This window comes from Borostomias antarcticus (genome assembly GCF_949987555.1).
Source record: "Borostomias antarcticus genome assembly, chromosome: 2".
In the NCBI taxonomy this organism is placed as follows: Eukaryota; Metazoa; Chordata; class Actinopteri; order Stomiiformes; family Stomiidae; genus Borostomias; species Borostomias antarcticus.
In genome coordinates this window covers 37,258,184-37,275,754 of record NC_140235.1, presented here as the reverse complement: position 1 = coordinate 37,275,754, position 17,571 = coordinate 37,258,184, and the positions used below count along the sequence as shown (strand labels likewise).

Here is a 17,571-nt window from a genome sequence, read left to right as displayed (position 1 = left end):
ACTCTTTTGTAAATTTTGAATGTACAATCTGCATTTTATTACAATGTGGGGGCCCATTACAATAACTAGGCCTATATCCTGTCACACACAGCTCTGCCTATTTGCAGACAAAGTTAATGTCAGAAAGTTGCTTGTGTGTTCTATTAATAAATCCATGATTTTGGTCCATATGGCCAAGCACCTCAGTCAAAACATTTCCACCCACCATGCATGACACGTATAAGAAAGTTAAGAAACTAGGGTTAGCCCGGATGGGTGGGTTTCTCTTGTGTGGATCGGGTCGATTCGTTTAAGATGAAAACGCCACCCATTTAGGTTACCCCGGGTTTCAAAACAATCAGTGCCAGTCAACTAGCTACTATAGCATTCTGCTGCCTGCCTGAACAAGGATAAAACTGGCCAATTAATTGTAGTTTGTTGTAGTAACAGTTGTCTATACTATTTATATATTTGTCCTGCTGAGTAACAAAGCTTGTGCTAGTGGCAACAATAGAAAGTCAGATCAACAACCCAGTGGCTAATGCGTTAATGCTAGCTAGCTAGGTACAAGTTACAGCTAACGTTAATTTAGCTAGCTAGCTAACGTCACCACTCGAGTTGAGAGCTGTTGTACTCAGTTCTACCGCCGTATTGACTGTAGTTCGCTGGCTACAGCGATCGCTTAGCTACTAACGTTATCCAGTAATTTTTGATATTAGATAGAGCGGCACAACAATGTCAGAGGACCTTGAAATCGGCGAAGATCCAACCATGATGACAATGGAGGAAGATGACGGAGAGGCAAGCGGCGAAGAACAGACGCCGACAACTGCAGAGGGCGGCCCGGGCCTGGGAGGAGGAGAGTCCGAGGGATCAAAGATTGATGCGAGCAAAAACGAGGAGGATGAGGGGTGCGACATTTGATGGTGGCTATCTAAGTAGCTCCAACAAAACAGTGATACAAGAATGTTTCTAGGCGTGCTAGAAATAGCCTGGCGTGCGAGTAAGCATTTCCTTACTGCACGCGATGCAATTTGTTGCTTGTGGAGTTTGACAATTTATTGACTAGCTGTATCTAGCTGGATTTCATGGCCGCCCATCATTGACATCTTTTGGGCTGGCATCATCATTGTACTCACACCATGGCTTTGCCTGTGTAGAGTTGGATTCCAGTTTGCAAGCCTGGGATTGTGCATGGTGTAGTGGAGTGGGTATAGGGTGGAGCAGTAATAGCAACAACTAGCACTTATTTCTTGCACTTTTACTTTAGCACTAGGTTAGGCTCTTATGCTTATTTAGAAAGAGATGCACTTATGAGTTCTGGTGAGTAGTAGTACACTTGAATGCACATGTAAGTCGCTCTGCTAAATGACCTATGCACACTTACTCAGATCATCATAAGGAGGACCTAGATTGAGAAAGCCATAATGCTGTGCCTGTGCAGTTATCTTGGGGGTGGGAGTCACTGAAGTAAACCCAGACAGTTCATAATGGTTTGAACTCAGGCATTTAACACATCTCTCTGTTATCTCTTAACAGGAAAATGTTTGTTGGTGGGCTTAGTTGGGACACAACGAAGAAGGACTTGAAAGATTACTTCTCCAAATTTGGGGAGGTTGTAGACTGCACACTTAAGCTGGACCCAATGACAGGTCGGTCCAGGGGTTTTGGCTTTGTACTGTTCAAAGAGGCCAGGAGTGTTGATAAGGTACTTTCATATGACTATATATATTACGAGACAATATTTTGTCATAAAATATTGGCATGAAGGGTATGTTGGGTTCAAGTGAGACTTACTTCCTTGTTTGGGGTCACTCTGCCTCACTTCCAGGTCTCCCAGCAGAAGGCGCACAAGCTGAATGGAAAAGTAATTGACCCTAAGAGGGCCAAGGCGATGAAGAGCAAGGAACCCATTAAAAAGATTTTTGTAGGAGGACTCTCTCCCGACACTCCTGAGGAGAAGATCAGAGAGTATTTTGATGCCTTTGGAGAGGTAGGCTCTCTATTCTTATCATAGAAGCACTTATGGTATTAAGGCAGTGATGCACTTACCACGGATATGCAAATCTACATCATATTAATCACTGACCAAGTACTTATGTTCCCAAATTGCAACTGTGAAGGTGGAGTCTATTGAGTTGCCCATGGAAAACAAAACTAATAAAAGAAGAGGATTCTGCTTCATAACCTTCAAAGAGGAAGAATCAGTGAAAAATATCATGGAGAAGAAGTATCACAATATAGGATTAAGCAAGGTACACTTAGTGGTTGCCCCAGAATCGGTATACAGCATATAGTAGCGAAGTTGATCTGAATCCTATTTGCCAACACCTCTCTATACCATCTCCATATCCCATCCTCCCCATCTCACTCTCATCAGTGTGAAATCAAGGTGGCAATGTCCAAGGAGCAGTACCAGCAGCAGCAGCACTGGGGAGGGAGAGATGGATACTCATCCAGGCCTCGAGACAGAGGAGGTACGAGAAAATACTGCATGAACATGCATTGTTCCTTTTGTAAAAACTATTTTACCATCAGATAAATTAATGTATTATGTCTCTTCTTTTAAGATTACATGGCTTTAGTTAATGATTATTCATTCGTTAACCTTCAAAGTTTACTCATAAAGTGTATATTGCAGGTCCCAATCAAAATTGGAACCAGGGTTACGGCAACTATTGGAACCAAGGATATGACAATTATGGATACAACAGTCAAGGATATGGTGGCTATGACTACTGTGGTTACAACAACTACTATGGATATGGTGACTACAGCGGTATATAATTTTGTTTATAATGTTTGTGAAAGCACACTGAATTAAATTCACAACAGACTATCCACTTCACTTACGCTGTAATATCCAACGTAGTAAATGGTAAATGGACTGCACTTATATAGCGCTTTTCCACCTTAACGGCACTCAAAGCGCTTTACAATGGCCTCTCATTCACACATTCACACACACTCACACACCAATGGCGGTAGCTGCCATGCAAGGTGCTAACTTGGTCATTGGGAGCAATTTGGGGTTAGGTGTCTTGCTCAAGGACACTTCGACATGTGGACAGTCAGAGCTGGGATTCGAACCACTGACCCTTTGATCACTGAACGACCCGCTCTACCAATTGAGCTACAGCCGCCCCCTAACTACATTAACTACATTACTACTTTGTGGATGTCTTTACCCAGTCTTTAGACGACTGGGTGCTCAATTCTAATGAATGTAGTAGATATATGCGTAAGAATAGGCAGCACTCCAAATTTGTGAGTTTGCTTTATTGATACATTATACACATCATTATACATACTGAGGAAGGGCACTGCCCAAAACATTTGTGTGGCAAATAACGCAAACTAATGAATTTGGAGTGTGGAATGTTATTGTTACAATATCACTGTGTGCTATTTTTATTACTTGAATGTGTAATTGGTGTTATATATAAAGACCTTTCACCTCCTTGTTTGTATGTGCCACACCTCCACTGTAGATCAGCAGGGTGAATATGGCAAGTCTCCAAGGCGAGGAGGTCACCAAAACACTTACAGGCCATATTGAGGTGAAAAATTCACACAAACAGGTATGTAACCAAGTCTCTCACCACAATCATGAATTAGTCAACTGCATAGCTGTATTTATCTCCCTGTATAATCATATACATGCATAATTGTTTCTCTTTTAAAGTTTTTTACAGCACCCTGAAGTGCTTTACAGTAGTGGTAACATAGCGGCTACAGTCTTTTGTGGCGATTATTTTAACAGCTGGCCTTCTGTTGCCTCTTTTGCACCATTTTGTAACTGTAAAGTTAACAGGTAAAGTACTGCTATGACAGTAAACAGATGTCAAAGTTAAGGATTTGCAAGGAAAAAGAGAAATAAGAAGAATGTTGTCTCCTAACTCTGACATATACCTTGTTTGTACCTGCCAGCGGAGATTCCTTGCAGGCCATGAGCTGACTCACGGGTACTCTCAGGCCCGCTCAATGCGGACCGGGTACGAGAGGCGTACGCTCTCGAATGCTGCCATTTGGTATGGTCTTCCAACATCCTGTATCAGCATTGTAAACAAAGCAAAGTGGGACATGCCCAACCTTTTCATCTTTCTTTTCATTGAATTACTTATGGTGTTTTTTTTTCTTACTGTAAAATCTAAAATACACTTATGTAAATTAAATGCAATTTTTTACAGGCCCCTACTCCCCCTCAAGTAATGGTAAAATACAGTATGACATCATACAGAGAAAATAACTGCTTACTTTTCAAAGGATACGTACGGCTTTCTCTGGACTTTCCAGTTTCTTATATGCATTCCTAATCTTACCTGTAATGCTTGCTTTCTTTATTTTGCCCTTGTAGCAGTAGTAACCAGTAGTCCATGAGCTAAAACCTGGTTTGTACTCGGATGCTACTGTGTTGGAGAAGTGTGTTGCTTTTGTACCTGTTTGTTTGTTTGTGTTACTGACAGCGGTGGGAAAGGCTTCTCTGTTAAACATTTTAATTTTCCTCTAACAAATTCTCTTCTTAATCTTTTGAAAACATGAAGTATCACTATGTATCCAGAAATTTGCATGTAATGCTTCTTTAATGTGTATTTTTTGACCAATTGAAGGCTTTCCTTATTCATTTTGTATTTGGGCTTTGACCTTTTATCACACTTCAGGATTTCTAGCTTATGGACTAACTAAATGTTAAAAGCATTGTTTTGTGTCTTTGTAAAGACAGGGGATTCCTATGTTGATGTTGGTTTATATTCCTCAATAGTATTGTCATAATTGACAGTTTCACTTCTTTGTTTTTTGCAGGTTTCAAATTGGTGAAAGAATGGAAGTATTTTGACGGAGCACTGGCAGAAGAGGTGACAGTATCCAGTCAAGACTATGGAATAATTGTGGGGAAACAAGTCCAGAGTATGCAGTTGATCTACTGTACATAGAGACTTCCATGTTCATCGTTGTATTTGTTTGATTTGTTTGTAGTTGTTTTGGTATCTTACATCTTTTTAACCTTCATACAGTATTTGTCATGTGATGAACAACGTTGTCAAACAGATATATTCAGAGATATATTTAAGAGTTGTTAGTAGTTAGTAATTCAGTCAATCAAATGTTCTTTTTGTCAATTACATATAATTAGTGACCCCAAGATAGCCATTGGATTGGTCAAGGTCCTTGGGGCTGGAATGCCAATTATTTACAGTATACCAATGATGAACCACATTCTGAAAAGTTACATACACATGTATATCTTTATATCTCATTAAATTGATATTCTGTTGATATGTCATAAAATATGTAGGCTACACAGAAATATTTAACATCCAGAAATACATATAAAAAAGAAGACAATCACTTGAGTTTCATTTACACCAGTATCTCAGAATAGGTTTCTATTCTCAAGTTCTTCCTGTACAACCCTTCTCATTTTTTTGTCCTGTGAATTGTTGTGTGGGGACCTCTTCATTGAAAATGAGTACCACACTACATGAATTTGGATTATATTCCTAAGAATCGTAAGACATCAGCAACACATTCTGTGAAATGTGATTGTATTATAAAGTGCTCTTTAAATTGTGTATAATGATTCATACTGCATCTTCAAAGGATAAAATGTATCATTAAATGCCCAAATGAGCTGAGAACAATCAAATATACTAAATATAAACTCTAATTCTAATGCTTACAGTATTTACATAGGTTCGTGTAAGCTACATTTCCACAACACAACTTGCAGTCCAGCCTGTTTAGGATTTCACATCTGAATCTATGAGAAGGTTCAAACTTTAATTGTACCAGTGGCGAAGAGGATAATGAGAATGAGAACAATTAGCACTATCACACCTATGATGATCATCATCTTTGTATTTTTCCACCAGAATTTACGAGCAATTCGTGTAGATGTCCTTTGGAATGTGTCCGCCTGAAAAGAGAAATTAGATTAAGTGAATATAATCTTGTTTTAAATGGCTGGTAGTGCTGATCTGGCAGCCTTGTGCAATTTTCAACTTTAAATTTTCAACAATGTTCAGCTATTAACAGCCTCATGGTCTCCATCCATACACCTTGAAAATAAAAGAACATTGCCTTACATGTATTATCACACTATTAAGATAGCAAGATGAAAAATAAAGGAAACCCCTTCATTCTCTCTCTCCTCACAATACTCACGGTTGATTGTAGTTCACCTGTCTTGTCAATCAAGTCATCTAACCTCTCGCCCCTTTCCAGCACTTTGTTGATGTTGTCCTTGAGTATAACTTTAACCTCGTTGACCTGGCCTTGCACATGGTCAAGCTTAGTTGAGGCTGGAGGTTGAGAACTTGAGTCAGCCTATGAGAGAAAGTGAAAAGGGAGTTCATCTAAAGATGTGAAGTCAGATCAGCTTCTAATGAAAACTATTTTCAAAGTAACATTACACTTTATAAGAGAGAAAACAGTTTAAAAACAAACTCGTCTGCTTAACATCATTTATATAAAGTCTGCAAGCAAATATTGCCTTATTACTGAGTCTGCCATTTCTTTATTGACATGACTCCTGTACTCTTCACTTCCTTGGTCTATGAAGTACCAAAGGTTCTTTCAATGTTACACGACACTGAATTCTTTAAAGTGAGTTATACAAGTCATATGCATATTTTTAGTGGTCACTATCTCTTTGTACGGTGTGCTTTTCCTTGGTCTCAGACTTAACCTTTTTCACTATAATACATATTTAATCAGAACACCTGATTATTCAGGTCATGACTGCGCCTGCAATATGACTTTTACAAGTTCTGTTTCACAAAATTAACAAGGCTAACACTTACCATGTCAGCACTGTTCCCCTTTACCAAAACACACAGAATCACTCCGCTTCAATTGTTTTCCATAGACCTAGGCTCACTAGCATAATAAACAAGTACTACAAAGTATGGTTCTAACGGCTGTTATGAACCGGGCGTGAATACACTGGTACAGACTTCCTTAATAGAGCTCACAGTTCCTCTAGCTGCCCCTCCCAGTGTGGTAACACATTAACTAACTGATACTGCACATGAGGTTTACCACTAACACAACCCAGTCCCTACGCAGAACTAGAATTTAGGAGAAAGGACATAACTACCTCTAAAAACTCAGTGGATTTAAGAGATGAACTGGCTTTGGCTGTTCTATGGAACAGTGAAGAAAACCAAAGACCCAAATGTGTGGCAGAGTTGCCATGCCTTGAGCTGGCATTGACTGAAAATGTCCTCTATTAGATCTAGTTCCCTATCTTTAGAACGTACCATAAGCTGGCCCAGCACCTGGTGCAGGTCAGCGCTGAACTCATATGGCTGGGCAAAGGCCACCCTGTTTATGAGAGGGCTGTTTTCGAAGGAGCTGCGGATCTGGAAGGCAATAAAGAGTAAATGCGGCTGTATCTGATTTACATGGCTGTTAGGCACCCTCTTTTTCACCAGGAAGAGAGGAGGAAAACGTTATACCCTCCACATTGTTAGTAGTACTATTACATAATTAATCATTTCTGTATCATTTCATTCTGTCATGTCATTAGTCTACATAGTTGTAGTGTGCACATGTGTGTTTGGCTATAAAGGGGCACTGACCTCATTAAGAAATGCATGGGCCCTTTTGGACCCAAAGCCAAGCTCTGTGACACAGACATAAGCAATCCCATCTTCTAATAGAATGTGGTATCTGAAACTAGGATTTAAAATGAACTAGGAGTAGAAAGAAAACTTAGGGAACTAATTACTCAGTTTATATAGCTTTTTTGTCTATATGTCTGGCTTTTGGCTTCTACACATGTATTTAATTGAATCTACTTGATATAGGCTAAATGTATTTCGTCTATACAGTCTAAATCAATGAATGAGATTAACTCAGAATGAGATTAATCCCTAGCTAAATGAACAGTTCATCTCATCTCACCCATCAGTTGAAATGGTCCTTCGATACACAGATCCAAATGAAAGAGGTCGGATTAAACTCAGTGATGTCTCCTATAACCGACGGTTGGAAACCGCACGTTTAAGGAACACAGACCAACACATGCACACACATCACACCACACCCCCCTGCCCCCCACACACACTTTACCAGCACGTTGGATTCTAGAAATGTGCTTAGCAAATTGGATTTATTACTATTATTCTTTACCTGAAATGCTCCACCTCTGAATGCAAGGTCAGCAAGTATTAAGTTGCCTCTTGCTATACAGGAGTATACAATTGGCATGGTTTTGTTATAAACTAGAAGAAGAAGAAGAAAGATCAAACGATTTAGTACTATGTAGTAAGCAAGTTATGTAACATCTTTATGTAGTATGTAGAAGCCCACTACTCACCAATGAATTTGTGAGAGGACAATGTTGACAAGCTAACTACCTGGCATCAGTATTTTGCGTTACTTTCCATCTTTATATCACAGGCCCACTATCCAGTTATGTGCCTGTCACTCAAGTTATCATTTATTTGCATTGCTGTTTTTTCTTTTGCCATTTTGATCGCAATTAGCTAGTCAGCTAGCCTTTGTTTACTTCCGATTTTCGTTTCCTGGGTTTTAGTTCTATTAATCCATCCATGGTTTTAGAACACTCTCGAGGCGAGTGTTGAGTGCATGGATATTAGGTTGAGTGCCGAGTTAGCTGTGGTCCAGGGCCTGCTCTTCAGTACACTACAGAAGTGAACACGGTTTTCGGTGGATAAAAGCAATTTCTCCGAGGTGGCTTCACTCTCCGCCCCCACTTTTTTTTTTGTGTGTATAAAAAGCATCTTTTGCACTTAAATAGCACATATCTCCCCCGCGGGGGGCTAGCCCAGATCCACTAGCTTGGCTTCACCATCCTGCTCCCTTGTTAAATAAAAAAAATATTTACTTTAGATATTGAATTAGAAATAGCCTATCTTAGGCCCTACTAGTTGAAATTGATATGGATTAGTAAGGCCTTGAGAACACATGGATGGATATTGTATAGATACTTATGTGAGAAAGGAACAGAATATGAATAAATTATATTAAAAGACAGTATCTGTCCTTATAGTGAACATGAATCATGTAGCAACATTTCCATTCAGTTCCATCTGCTTTCATGTCATTATCGTCATTGTCTATTCACTTTCACAATAACAAAAGCACAATGTTTTTATTGGATATTAAAAACCGTTTATTAAATGCCATTAAAAATATGACACAATTCATGGGAGATTCATGTTACTTTCACATTACTGATGATTGTTCAAACATGGCAAAAAAAAAAAAATCAGAGAGGAAGATGTATAAAAGTGTGTGTGTGTGTGTGTGTGTGTGTGTGTGTGTGTGTGTGTGTGTGTGTGTACGTGTGTGTACGTGTGTGTTTTATGTCCAAGTCAGTCCAAATCTACTCTGTGCCTGCAGGTGGCTGTGTGCTAGGGTGCGAGTGTGGCTGATTGTCAGAGTCGCCCGGTGTCCCAGAGTCTCCCTCCGGTGGTGACTGTTGGTATAGCTTGTGTAAGCTCTCTGCACTCATGTAAGCATCCTCTGCTCCTTCACAGCAGCGCTGCCAGGTCTGGGGAATAGCATCTATACCGTAGTGTGCCCCGGCGATGGCCCCCGCCATGCATGCGATGGTGTCTGTGTCTCCCCCCAGGGCCAGACTGTAGGCCATTGTCCTCTCCAGGCCTCCGTAGTGCTCAGGAAGCCCGTCTCGGGGCTCCAAACAGTGCATAACACAGAAGATCGCAGTGGGGACAGAGTGCAGTGCAGCAATGCCATTCCCTGACAACAAAGAGATGGAGAGAGAGATGTTGAGATTTACATAGAAATTAACACGCAATTAACATGTTATTGCTGCGAGTAACCAACTTGTGAACAGGCATCTAATAACGTCATCTCAGGCAACAACATCACTATTTATTTATTTTTAACTAAAAACGTAAATGTAATAAAAGCAGACAGCGTTTGGTGATAATAATGTAGCTTACTTTGTAGCTCAAAATGTCCTCTAAACAATTCAGTTTTTCAAATCTAACAGCGTTATGTCGTTTTTAAACTGGGATTGATTGTGGCGTTGATAGATACACATTCGAGGGGGAGGGGGCGTTGATAGATACCCATACGCTAAGTAATAAATTCCTAGAAGCAGACTGCAAACAACACATCCACCAGCACCCACTGACCTAGCTCAGATATGACCTCCTCGATGCTCACTTGGTTCCTCTCCATCAGGTCCTTCACTCTGTGCAAACGGTCACAGAATGGAAACTCCGACTCCTTCAGCCTGGTGAGACAAAACACGAATAGATGTTTAGTGGCACAGGAATTAAATTCAACTGATGATTCCTCTTCATATACTCCAGCTAATTATGTTGAACCTATAAACTATTCAATTTCACTGAGGGAGTTACGGTAACTGAAGATTTCAGGTCTTGGGCAGGGTAACTCATCTTGCACATTTATAGTTCACCGAACTGTGCAACACACACATCAGTTTGCTATCTTGAATTTACATACACCCTGGCATCGTGGCGAGCGGCTTCCTCTGCCTCCATTTCCTCCATCTCTGAAATGAGCCTGTTGATGAACTTGTGTGGCCACTCCAGCGCCCCCTGGAGGGACAGGTGCACCGCCAGTGCCTGCAGGACTGCTCCGTTGTACCCCAGGGAACAGGAATGGGTCAACATCGCTCCAAGCCTCGCATACTAAGAGGGAGAGAGGGGGAAGATGGAGGAATAGGAAAAAGCAGTTAGCCAACATTACTCCTCCTAGAAGTGGAGGGAGGATGACTGGCTGAGACCAGTTGGGGATCAATATCTTTGAACTGTGTCTGTAGTTGAGATACTTGTATAGTGTTTGTGTACTGGGTTTTAAGAGTAAAATATCATCAGTTTGGGTGGTACTTGTAAGTTCATTATAATATTCAGGGGTGCAAACTCATCAGGTGTGAAAAAGGTGAAAACAATGCAAACCCCCTAGGGGTCCGGGGGCATGCCCCCCGAGAAGATTTCTTTTAATTTTTATATCAGCTTTAAAATGTGTATTTAAAGTGGATATTAGCATGAGGATACAGGGATTTGTCACAGTCGATGAGAATTACTGGCATTTTTATTTTCTCCCTGCATCTTTTCAGGTGCTGGTGTGTCTTTTGCTCCTGCTGTTGGTCTCACTTACTGAAACCTGTAGCACACACAATAGCTACTCACAATTCAGTCAGACTGAATTGGTTTAGTTTTAGTCTAGTTTTAGTGACTAAATAGCATTAAGATTTTAGTTGTCTAAATCTAAAGTCAGGCTTTAGATTTAGTCGACTAAATCTAAATCAAAACAGGTTTAGTTAAAGTGTAAAGCCTTTGTCTAGAAGTTCCTAACTCATACACGGAGGAAAGCACGCTGCGCTTTCTCATCGCACAACAGAAAAGCAGGTCTGTTATTAGATTCACATGTGGGATGGGGGTACTCATGACGTACAAACGTGCAAGAGTTCGAGTGAGCAGTAGGCTAGTGCGCTTGTGAGACATCCTTGTTGCCTGGGTCCAGTGTTGCCAACTTGGCGACGTTGTCGGTATATCTGGTGACTTTCCAGAATCCCTTGCCAACTTAATTAGTAAAAAGGGACCAGCAACAGATCTAGCGAGTTTTTCTGGTTATTTGGGGAATGACTGTGTTGACAGAGCTCTGCAAAAGCATCTAACATATCTCGTTCCGCGGTTCACGTTACAACCGAGCTCACGAGAGCTGAGTACAGCGAGGGGCTGCTGTCTCCTCCTCTCCACCGCTGACACAGCACTCACATGGCCAGTCTGACTAAATAACAGCCCCGCAGCAAATATATAAATAGTTTGTAGGTCTACATTCATTAGGCCACTGCATTCCTGTAAAAAAGAAAAGAAATAAAGCTAACGTTATAGTTATATGATAACAAAACAAAGTTTGTAAATATGTAAATAATTAGTTTACAAACTACCTTGTCAGCCTTTTCTATCAATTTTGCCTCTTTCAGAATTGCATGTTATGCAAATTCGTTGATTACGTCTACATTCGTTGATTATATCTAGCTACTTCTAGCTACTTCCCTTACAGATGAATTGGCAACACTGCCAAATCCGCCCACTCCACCGAGATCTCAACGTTGACTGATAATCTGTCTGATATCAGGCTAACATCCTTGTGGACTAGGCTATTTGGTAGAAACAGACAAAATGTTTTTTTTAAGCAATTTTGAGTTTCTGATTGGTTTTGGTAGGCTACTATCAGCCCTATAGTTTATCGTGGTACAAAATAGATGGATGTAGAGCATCTATTTGAAAGTGTAAGTAAGTTTGCATTGTGTTGTTACAGCCCCATACAAACCATACATAAGCTAAAACCCCCTCCGGTGTCTTTTTACAATCTAGTTAACGTTACCCATGCCATGTCTAGCTAAACGGGCCACTAGCTAGTGTTGTTAGGCTAGCTGGCTATAAGTGCTAGCTACTGTAGCAAGACAAGATACAGTATAGCTAGCATAGTACAGGCTAGAGAGACTAGAGTACAGGCTCCAAGCACAGAAGCCTTTCTTTTGACAACTCAAGTCTTCTTATTTCATTCTGCGTGACTGTTCTCACAGACCTCCCCCCTTCCCTCATTTCAAAAATTCACAGAATCTACACGAATCACACAAATGACCTATCTTGGATTCAAAATGGCGAATTTCGCCAAAGGGTGACAAGTTTGCACCCTTGAATATCATTATATCCGAGTAGCATCCTCATCCCCACACCCCAGCTGTCCTATGCTCCTCACCCTCTTCACATCTCCTGGGTTTCTGAAGGCCAGGGCGAAGGGTGCTGCCCTCATGGCACCACCGTTCCCAAAGGATCCACGTCCGTTGAACTGAGCCCTGGCCGGCTGGAAGACATCGTTCAGTTTCGGGGACGCCAGCTTCTTCAACACCTGGATCACACCTGAGCCGTAACCCCGTCCTGGAGACGCACTGTACTCCTTGGCAAACCTGTCGGGAAGCAAGAAGCATTTTCAATATATTTTAAGATTAGCCACACATTATTGTTAAAAGACACAGCACAGGGTATGTCGGTGTGGCTTCCTTGTACATAACTGTAAAATCCCTATAGAATTGGTGCGATCTCTTGCTGCTGCGATTTTCAGCTGGGGTGTGCTTGTGTGGACAGCTGTAAGGCAGCTGATTGTCTTTGTAGCCTACTGTACCTACTATAGTACTTCACTCACCTTTTCTTTTTCTAATTTCTAAACTCCATACATATCTCCATCCTTCTTTCGAGCCACAGCTATCTCAATCTTTCCAACCAAGCTTTAGGAAATGTAGCTCTTAAAGCTGTATCTTCCTCTCATTCATCCACTACATTCACCCCCCCTCCCCCATACATCTATCCATCTTAAGAGGCCTTTCTTTATATTCTCTATTAATTTCAACTTTCTTTTGCACCATGTCAATATTAACCAAACTCACTGGGGTTATTTGAGTTAGTCATTCTATAATTTCCATCTCTCATTCTCTTCACCTCGATCAAAAAATTCACTTTCTAACTGTCTATTCTTTCTTTCTATTCATCCATCTGTTGATCTCTAGCATTTACTATCACATACTGTATACATTTCAAGCCTACTATTTAGTACTGAATTATTCCGTTTTTTGTGTTAATTGCATTCAGTTGGGGTCTTATGCCAACGGGCTAATTTTATGGCACTTTCTCCAAATCCCAAAGGGTTGATCTCTTCCAGTCCCTACCTGCGGGCCATGTCCTGCTCGTCAAACCCTGCCCTGGTCAGTAGAGACTGCACCACACAGCGTGTCATGGCTGTATCATCACTGTACTGCAGAATACCTGAGGACGACATGAAAAAGACATTTAGATATGATGACGATGATCACACGCCAAAGCAAACGATGACCGAATGGCGAAATTGCAGTTATATTGATCACTATCAGTAGGTTCAAGCAATACGGTTTTAACATCGCTATTCGTATCACAGCTGTGTCTACTCAAATCGTTATAGCTCGCTAGCTACAAAGACAAATTGTTTTTGCAGACAAATAGCTTTACGCATCCAAACAAAGGGGTAGGCGGGGAGGTGGGTTGTGCGGTTGTACCCATCTGGGCACAACAATGATGGTTTGAGAGACCGGATTTGAGAAGTCCATATGGGATTTCCAATTCATGAGTTGACAGTGATCCGTGCATATGGTGAACAGCAAAATATCGTGCAATTAAATTTTCACGTTTAGGGCCTACATTCGCCACGGTATTCAACCTCCAGTCCATTCAGATGCTGCAAAACGCGGTCCATTGGAACCTCTTCTGCACCCTCGAATTCCCCACCAACGCAATCTCCCAGCACCGCGGCTACGAGAGCACCGCGGAACCGGGACAGCGAGGCTGGTCCTCCAGCTCCCATCGTCCGCACCGCCGTCACGGCCATAGCAGCTTAACGGGCTGTTCCCTTTCTCCTTGTACAAGCTACCGTTTGTGTTAGTAGAGCAAAATGTTAACAACAACAATGTCTAATCGCCTTCTTCCTGGTGTAATGACTTAGGTCGTTGCTGCAGTAAAACCTAAATTAGATGACTTAGTGCTCTGAAAAACTATGCTAAACGCAGCACTGTCTAGTTGTTGTTGGTATATATTTCGGTACCGAGTTAGACCAAGTATACGGGAAATTAGGTAGTTTTAATTTGCCATTTCCCTTTTAGCTCAGACCAATGCATTCTATATACAACACATATATCAGTATATATGAAAAAGTTAAAGTGAGCAAATGAATCATTTGCGCTATCATTTTTTTGTTTAGTGAATAAATTCAAGAAAAACTTGATGTGTGCATATATTATCGGCATTACGGTAATTTAACTTCGGTGGCCGCAAGGAAACACTGCAGAGAATGATGGTTCGATGGTTCGATTGCGCAGGGACAAAACATGGCGGATCCAGAGGAATCTGAAAGATCTCGGGTGAACATTTCTACATGCACCTTTTAGTTAGCAATAATTTACGCTATGGGTGGCATTTGTGAAATAGGACGGTGTTTTGTTATGGCCGTACCGGTGCTAGCTAGCTGTTGCACCAGGTTTCGTTCTGCATACTGGACTCGTCTAGCTAACCAAGAAGGGTAGCCTACAATGGGAGTTCAGACCTGTTTTATGAATTGTATACAAACTTCAACTAACGTTATATTAAAACACACACAATTTGTAAGACTGACTGGCCAGGGCACATATTAAATGAGCTCACAGAGACCTGGTTCCCAGGCGAAACGATACCAGACTTCTGTTTATCAACAACTCAGGAGCAGACAATCAACGTCATTGTAGCGACTCTTGTGTTAAAATTTGTAAAAACTCTTAAAATAAGTACGAAAAAGTACCCTGGAAACGTGAGTCTGCAAGTTGTGTTGCTTTTTGTCAGGTGGGCCCAAAACTTAAATTGCTTCGCTTTTATTTTTACTACCTGGTGGTAAAATAAGTAGTGACAACTGTATTACAAAATAATTTACAATGTATACTTTTTTGTTTTGAATTATAGAAATCTGAGATTTAAAAATCACTGCGCCACCTAATGTGTTTATTTTCCACATTTTTAATTGCTGCTTATTTACGTCAGGAAGCAGTCTCATTTGCATGCAGCCTATCACAGCGTGTATCAGGCTAGGGTCTAGTCTGAGGAACATGGCGCCTGGCAAGCGGCACTGTTGTGTTGAAGGATGCACGAGTACCGACTCACTACACACAGTCCCGAAACACACAACTGTAAAAAACAAGTGGGTAGAATTTTTAACAAATTCATTAGTGACAAAAAACACAAGAGTCTGCAGTCTTCATTTTAAACCAGAAGACTTTGTGAATTGGGGGCAAAAACAGAGTGGATTTTGCAAAGAACTGAGACTGAACCCTGGAGCAGTCCCGACAATTCAATCTAGTACAGTATGGAGCAGTACGGGGGATAACCACAAAGTAAGTTTATATTATTGCATTTTGGAGAATGTATAATTAATGTGTATGAATTCTTTGCCTGGCTAACTTGGAGGATAGATATAGATGGTATATATAGCTAGATGGTGTGGTAGTGGAGAGACAACACCACCTACAGTATAGGGACTTGCACACTATAACTGGTTTATACAGACCTTCAACCAAATGAAGCGCAGAAGATAGTAGGCTAATTCACAGTTAACAATTCACATCTTTACAACAGAACATTTGTTGTTAAAATGGACAACCCCATGGATAAAAAGGGTGAGGGCATAGCTTTGAGCATTCACATGTATCTATTTTGTGGATCTCCGCCCCACAAGGCTCACTCATATTGCCTTGTCCAATGAATGGCAATGACCAATGGCTATGGCCACTGTAAAGAAGAAATATACATGCACCTACAGCCAATTAGTCAGGTGCACCACATAAAGGGGCGTCCAGAGACCAGAGCGGGCTGGCTTTGGTGGAGACCGCTGCTCTTAGTTCTCCATCTGTTTTGCCATCACCAGCCTCCAAAAATAATCTGCTGACATTGTGACAGCTGATGGAAGCATTCCTTCAAACCAAGGCGACCTTTGCACCAGCATAGATCTGAAAGACGCGTACTTCCATGAGCCGATCGTGCTGCGGCACCGACAGTACAGTACCTGCGTTTTGCCTTCCTGGGTGTGGCGTATAAGTATAGCACACTCCCATTTGGGTTTGCTCTAGGCCCAAGGACTTTCTCCATCTGTGTGGAGGCAGTGCTGAGACCGCTGCGCCAGCAGGGTGTCAGAGTACTGGCGTACCTGGACAACCTGCTGGTTCTTGCCCCCTCTCCGACACTAGCTAACCAGATGCTGGTTACGCTCCTCTGCGGCAGTCTCCATCCAATCGACGATGCTCCTGCTGGGCCTCATGATGGCGGCCCATGTGGTGGTCCCACTGGGCCTGCTACACATGAGGAGTGTCCAAAGATCCGGTTAGAGCGTCCAAAGATCCATTGGAGTGGCTTTCCAATAGGCAGGGTATTGCACACGGCACGGTTCTCACAGACACATCCCTGCCTGTCCCAGGCTGTAGGTGGTGTATGGGCCACCGACACCACATCAACCCACTGGATCTGGAGGCGGTGGTCCTAGTGCTACACCACCTCAGCCACCTGGTGCGAGGTGTGATGTGCTTGTGCGGTCAGACTGCAGTGTCACACATCAATCGATGAGGGACAGTCCATTCGTCGGCACTTCATCGCCTGTGAGTAGAGTTGTGGCGGTGGGCGCATGTCAACCTCTGATCCCTGTCAGCACATAGCCGATCATCTGAATGTTGGGGCCAACCTGATGTTTTGGGGAGGCTCACAGCAGAAACAAGTGGTGCCTGCACCCTCAGATTATAGCTCAACTTTGGGCGTGGCGAATATATATGCAGTGGCAGCGCTGTCTTTTGTCTGCTACTATCTCTTTAATATGTCATACTGGGCAGCTGTAGCTCAGGAGGTAGAGCGGGTCGTCCACTGATCGTAGAGTCGGTGGTTCGAATCCCGGCTTGGTACTTGAAGCTGTCCACTCTCTCTGCAGGGGTCCCGTTGATGATTAGAGGAGTGTAGTTCCTCTCCTGCTTCCCCCCAAAGTCCACCACTATCTCCTTTGTCTGGCTGACATTCAGGTGGAGGT

General features: G+C 41.9%; 3 protein-coding genes across 4 annotated transcripts; 1 reads left to right on the top strand and 2 right to left on the bottom strand.

Annotated features, from left to right (window-relative positions):
• Positions 1 to 714: 714 nt before the first annotated feature.
• On the top strand, positions 715 to 3,564 carry hnrnpd (heterogeneous nuclear ribonucleoprotein D; the record flags this gene model as incomplete). 2 transcript variants are annotated; one of them, XM_084461337.1, is made up of 7 exons in its annotated part: positions 715 to 890; positions 1,519 to 1,687; positions 1,811 to 1,972; positions 2,103 to 2,234; positions 2,360 to 2,456; positions 2,621 to 2,758; positions 3,471 to 3,564. In XM_084461337.1, the coding sequence occupies 7 exons, from the start codon at positions 715 to 717 to the stop codon at positions 3,536 to 3,538; spliced, it is 942 nt and encodes a 313-aa protein (XP_084317463.1). In that variant the 3' UTR covers positions 3,539 to 3,564. The 2 variants fall into 2 exon arrangements, with proteins under 2 accessions (XP_084317463.1, XP_084317462.1); XM_084461336.1 differs by having other exon boundaries at positions 869 to 982.
• Positions 3,565 to 5,043: 1,479 nt separating this feature from the next.
• Positions 5,044 to 8,614, bottom strand: LOC311328949 (uncharacterized protein). Its single transcript, XM_084461338.1, has 7 exons — positions 8,303 to 8,614; positions 8,116 to 8,207; positions 7,888 to 7,958; positions 7,563 to 7,653; positions 7,242 to 7,343; positions 6,145 to 6,306; positions 5,044 to 5,896 (listed from the first exon to the last, which is right to left on the bottom strand). Exons 2-7 carry the CDS (start codon positions 8,191 to 8,193, stop codon positions 5,753 to 5,755), a joined length of 648 nt encoding a protein of 215 aa, XP_084317464.1. The 5' UTR covers positions 8,194 to 8,207; positions 8,303 to 8,614; the 3' UTR covers positions 5,044 to 5,752.
• A 631-nt stretch (positions 8,615 to 9,245) lies between these two features.
• On the bottom strand, positions 9,246 to 14,506 carry adprs (ADP-ribosylserine hydrolase). The gene is made up of 6 exons (XM_084449808.1): positions 14,184 to 14,506; positions 13,679 to 13,775; positions 12,715 to 12,922; positions 10,447 to 10,634; positions 10,113 to 10,213; positions 9,246 to 9,711 (listed from the first exon to the last, which is right to left on the bottom strand). The coding sequence occupies exons 1-6, from the start codon at positions 14,368 to 14,370 to the stop codon at positions 9,335 to 9,337; spliced, it is 1,158 nt and encodes a 385-aa protein (XP_084305934.1). The 5' UTR covers positions 14,371 to 14,506; the 3' UTR covers positions 9,246 to 9,334.
• Positions 14,507 to 17,571: the final 3,065 nt, after the last annotated feature.